The 5,764-nt window shown below is 44.6% G+C and overlaps 1 protein-coding gene across 1 annotated transcript in view; it reads right to left on the bottom strand.

Moving 5' to 3' along the window:
• Nucleotides 1–3,582: 3,582 nt before the first annotated feature.
• MAL (mal, T-cell differentiation protein) overlaps nucleotides 3,583–5,764 on the bottom strand; it is a 55,511-nt gene continuing 53,329 nt past the window's right edge. Inside the window, exon 4 of the mRNA XM_019516173.1 lies at nucleotides 3,583–5,239. Coding sequence (XP_019371718.1) covers nucleotides 5,165–5,239 — 75 coding nt within the window. The 3' untranslated portion in view covers nucleotides 3,583–5,164. The remainder of the gene's footprint in view (nucleotides 5,240–5,764) is intronic.

Here is a 5,764-nt window from a genome sequence, read left to right as displayed (position 1 = left end):
TTGTGACCAGGTAGATACTTAGAAGTACATGCCTCAGTATCCTCTGTCCACAAGCCCACCAGCAGCTTGGAGAACCCTGAGGCTGCAGTCACAGATGCAGAACAGCTCAAAAGGAAAGAGCGGGCTGGCTCTATCCACTGTACTATGGTTAACTTTATCATTAGAAATAGCTAAGGCCCTACAGGCTGGTCTCCTGTTTCCCCAGGCACCATGGAAAGGAGCAGCAGGAGGCACCTGGCTTGCACTGCCAGGCTAATATCTGCCTCTGGCAAGGTCTGTAACCAAAAAGTTCTTCGTCTTTTGTTTCTGCCTCTGGCTTGGAGAACAAGTCTCCTTGGCCCTGCATTTCCAGCCAGCAAATCTTCTGTGAATTTGCCTGGGATAGTAGTGCTGGTCTGTCTACTTGGACAGTCACCACCCTGGTTTGAAGCTGCGTTACTCCATGAAAATGGTTGATTGCATCTTCAGGAGAGTGCAAGGAGAATGCTTGGCTTAGCCACTGGCTTTTCCTAGGTCTGTCAGCATCTTTGGCTCCAAAACTCCCCTGACAAGAGCTCTTAGCACCTTTGGGCATTTATACCCATACTTTTTTTCCAGCAACACACTGGAGATCTGCCACTTTGGAGCAGACTCCATTAATTGAGTACACTTCACATGCGAGCTGAGGCGAGCTGCACTGCACCTCGTGCAGTTGTATAAGTGGCAAAATGCACATCAGCATGCAGTGCGCTTTTGACCTAAAGCACCTCCGAGGTGTTTTAGTTCAAAAGTGTGCTGCCGCCATTTTCTCAGCGCTGATGCACATTTCACCGCTTATACAGCTGCACATGTTGCAGTGCTGGGCGCATTTCAAAGCACCTGGTGCTGTGATGCATGCAGGTGTAAAAATGCTCTTTCAGACTAAGATTTCGCTGTGTCCAAAACAGGGCTTCACAGAGGCAAATGAGGTCATGGCCTCTGTCCCACAGAGTTCACTAAACCACCCCCTGGGCTTGAAAGCAGTTGCACATGAGCCAGTCCCAGTACCTGAACTGAGCCTCACTGAATGCACAGGGGCACAGACTCTTCCCCCCTCAAGCTGGCTTCAGGTGCAGGGCCTGCATTCAGTCATGGCCCACACATTCAGGATGATAGTAAACGGCATGGTGCCTAGAGAGGGGTGTCATCCATGCAAACAATAAGACCTCATAGTAGCCAAATGAGACACTGGCACATCTGAAGGGTGCCTTCATATCACGTGGAGACAAGGGGATCATTGGTTTTAATATTAACCCACTTCTCATGGCAGTAGATTTTAGAAGGGATGAGAAATAAGGGAGGGAGAGTCCTGAGTAAGCAGCAGTCTCTAGTGTATGAAGAAGCACAGGCAGGGCATAGTGGCATGAGCACAAGTGGGAAATGAGCAGGGTACTTTGGTGGGGACTGGGAGTGGGGCAATGAGACAGGAAACCCAGGAGACAAGATCAAAGGGAAGTCACCCCACAGAGAATGAGGTGGTGGCAGTGCATGGGAACCACTGGCGACTTAAACAGAGGGAGGAGGAACTTGTGACAATAGCACCCGATAGCACGGAAGATCCCTGGCCTTGCCAGCAGATGTTTGGGCACAGTGAAAGGCCAGGTAAGTATATAGGAAACTGGAAAGGAGGGAATTGTTGGGACAGGAGGTGATTCTGGCAGGGGCATCCTTCAGGACCCTGAGGTAAAACAGAAGGGCTGGTGACTGGGAAAGAAAAGGAGGTTTGGCCGTGGTCTGTATGAGGGGAGAACAGGGCCAGCATTAGCCACAATGCTGGGGTACTACATTATTCAGGATGGCTCTGGCTTGGTTACATCTTGCACCCCTGAGGGCACATTGGGAGTTGATTCTTTGAACAGTGCCTCCCACCCTGGTGGCAGTGGCGGATTCATCCCTGTCTGTTCTTCCAACTCTTTGGAGGACCCAGCCAGTGACTGAATTCTTCCAAGAAAACTTTTTTTATACCCAGACTTGGAGCTAAGGAAAACAAAAGGGTGGATATGGAAACACTGGCACTCAAGACAGCATGTTAATGAGCCACTGCACTCAACTGTGGATTACCAAGTTGGAGTAGCTAGGACCCAGGCATTTGCAACAGCCCAACTCAGAGTGGGAAGTCAGAGAGTAAACACGGCCCTGATTTGCAAATTCTTCCCCCTTCCAAAGTTCAGGCCCCTCCAGCTATGGTTTTGACTCAGTTGAGGAATCTCCCTGCCCTGTATTATGCAAAAGGTCTGACTAGAAGATCTCCTGGTCCCTCTTGGCTTTAAATTTACGCATACTGGGAGTATCTACACATTGCCCTACAGCAATGTTGTTACTCCAATCGCCTGGACTGCACTGTGTGCACAGAGCACAGTTATTTTTAGCCGCTACTTTGCCGTAACAACATGCTAAAACGGGGAAGCGTGCCACTACAGCAAAGTAGCTGCTGGTGACATGTAGACACACGTGATTGCTCCAGGGACATAGAGAGTCACTATGGTGATGTAGGGTGATGTGTAGATGCACCCACTATGCAAAAAAAGTAAAGCGGGTGACTGGGAACAGGGGAAGGAAGAATGTCCGAGGCTAAAACATGTGGAAGTGGTCATGGCTGTCATGGACCTATGCTACCCTGCCCAACCAGCCAGAAGCCGTGTCCTGGTCACAATAGCTCCACCAGCTCTGACTTGATGGCATGTGAGTGGGCACAAGGCTCAGCAGGCACTTCCCCCTCATCACACTAATGTGCTGAGCACACTGTTAGATGAGCAAGCATTGGAGTCCATTAGTGATACAGGAACTTATGCTGGTGTGTCTGATGCTCTTTAATTACACTCATTAGGTTCCATAACCAGAGACATATTCAGACCAGGCAAATGTGTTGTTGTCACACTCCTACCAGAACAGGAGGTGTGAAAGCTGATACGCAATTACGCAGTGGCTGCTCTAGGAAAAATTAGAAGATTCAGCAGGTGTATATACTGAGGACAGCCTTGTCTGGAAAAAACTTGAGAGTTGAAACAAGATTGTTGTTAGGGAAAATCAAGCAAAATATGTAATAAGTTGGGGTGGTCAGAAAGGAAGTGCCAGCATTGCAGAAGTCTGTTGAAATAGCAATTCAGAAGAAAAAAGTAGCTTCATGAACCCCATCAAAAAAAGAGCTTTATTTCATTTGATTCATAGATGATGGCATATCTAGTATGCCATGGAGAGGTTACTTGGAGGTAGAGACAACATGTTCTGCACTGCTGCTCGGGCCATGTCACATTATAATATAAAATGCTGAAGACAAATAAGGGAAATGGAAAACAAAAAAAAACGATGTTTCAGAATCCTGCATAAGTGTCATAACCACTGAGGATCCCGCTCCACTACGTGGTGTGACACCAAGCCTATTGGTACAGACCAATGTCTCTCCTGCGAGCATGTACAATCCCATGCATAGGCCATGACAAGAAGTCAGAGGCAAGGCCTTTTTTGGAAAATGCATGGTGAATATTTTTTATTAGCAATGGACTATTGCAAGACTCCAAATGCAATTTTTCTCTGTCAGTCATTGTATTGAATAAACCAAACAACTGGTTCAGAACAATGTTTTATTATCTCTACTGTTATAATCATATTTTTAATAGTAACCTACAGTTTATACAGTGCAATATCGAAATAATGTTTCATAACTTGATTAAAAGCAACAGCAATAATCCCTGGGATGTAAAATCAACTCTCTTCATCCAACAATATATCTCAGTTGTTGGAAAACTTCACATGGCTTCTAAGAGAAGCAGAAAAGTTGTTCTTGCTTCTCATTATGATGTGAAGATAACAGCTACACCGAGTGCATGAAATATTTTGTCACAACAGATGCTGAAGAGAAGGCCTGAAAAAAACAACACTTTAACATCTTCTTAAAATGAACACATTTTTTATATCCACAGGCCTCTGTAAAAGGAAGCCTTTCTTTGTTCTGGGCCTGTTGCTTGTCTGGACAAGAAAATAGATCAAAATAGTCATATTAGATGCCTATAACTAAGCAATAGACTCTATATTGAGGACCCTAGATACAAATTGCCTGTCTTTTGGGGGTGCTCTAATGGAGGTATGAGGTCTAATGGGGAATCTGTCTAGCTGTAGGTGCTGGCCTCTACATTCTGGAGTTTCAGGAGTTAGTACCTGTTCCTGCTTGCACAGAAATAAATTTCACTTCTGTTAGCCTCAATATTAGGACATCTGCACTTAACTCTTTAAAATGGCTAAGGCTGTCTAAATTGTTCTATTCATAGCTGTGAATTTTACCAGTTCAGGCATCTGCCCTTTTTCAACTCATGCCTCCAGTTTGGGGAAACACTACAGAACGCTTGACTAGGGTGGTTCGGTCAGGGATGATCTTGTCTTGAGCAGGAGCCTGGACTAGATGACATTGTAAGGTCCCTTCCAGCCCTGCTTTCCTATGATCCTATGTGCTGTAGTCAGAGAAACAGCCTTCCTTGTCTAACTTGCCCAAGGTACAGAAAGATACTTGTCCTCTTCCACTAACTTCCTCTGAAATCTGCTATAACATATGCCATCATCTATGCCATCATCTGATCCTGCAAGTAGATTCCAGCAGGTGAGTGCCAACACTTGTGCAGAGCCCCACAGATGCAGGCAGAGCGTTGCTCATCTATAGGGCACTAAGTGACAGAGCCCAGTTTACATACTTTCATGTATGGCTTAGACATGATGGAACACTCCCCAAGAAAAAAACATGAACAAGAGGAAGGCAAAGAAACTGGCCTGTGAAGGATGATGATTTTCCCATATTTAGGCCCAGGAGAGAGTCAAGTTACTCAATTTGGAGATTCCCTTTGACATATACAAACTTTTGAGCCTGTTCTAGGGTGACAGGAAATGTCTAGTTAAAAGTATCAAAACATAGAGATAAATAAAGCAGGTTCCCGGTTCCCACCAACAAATGGTATCTGAAAGAGAAGACACTAAAAAGAATCTTATTTTACTTAAAATAGGTATCTCCAAAAGGCTTTTTTTTTTTTTTTTTGTAGTATGAAGTATAATGCCATATATAGCAGTCTGTACACAAAAAAATGCCGTTGTAAGGTGGTCAATCATCTAACAACTGATATTTGCAAAGTAACTGGATTTCTTACAGGAAGCTCTGGAGTTTTTATGATGATTTCCATCTCAGTAGAGAGAACACTTCATGGATCACATATGATAAGGTGGCTAAAAATGCAAATACCTAAAATGAAAAAAAAACACCACAATCTGTAGGTTATTATTACAAAGGTATTATGTTCCTAGATTGAATATATGCTTCAGAATATATAATTATTCTTTATGTTTGCCCTTTTAGCACTACTGTAACTGAAGATCAAAAACAATTATTTTGTTCCACAGTTGCTAGGGGAAAGATTTTTCAAGATCTCTTAAGTAACTTAGGAGCCCCCTACATCTCACTGAAAGTCAATAGAGCAGGGGGGGCAAAATGCGGCCTGTGGGCCAGACGCAACCCACCAGGCCATTCTATCTAGCCCGTGGGGCCCTGAAAACATTTAGAAAATTAATATATATTGGCCCCTGGCTGCCTGTCATGCAGCCCTCGATGGCTTGCCAAAACTCGGTAAGCGGCCCTCCGCCCGATATTATTGCCTGTCCCTGCAATAGTTCAGGATCCTAAGTGCCTATATGACTTCTGAAACCAGGACTTAGGCTGTTAAGTGACTGAGATACTTTTGAAAATGTTTTGCCAACTCTTTTTATATTA

The sequence above is a fragment of the Gavialis gangeticus genome, unplaced genomic scaffold, assembly GCF_001723915.1.
Source record: "Gavialis gangeticus isolate Ggan-Ray unplaced genomic scaffold, GavGan_comp1, whole genome shotgun sequence".
Lineage (NCBI taxonomy): Eukaryota > Metazoa > Chordata > Crocodylia > Gavialidae > Gavialis > Gavialis gangeticus.
This window is presented reverse-complemented; position numbering and strand designations above follow the sequence as displayed.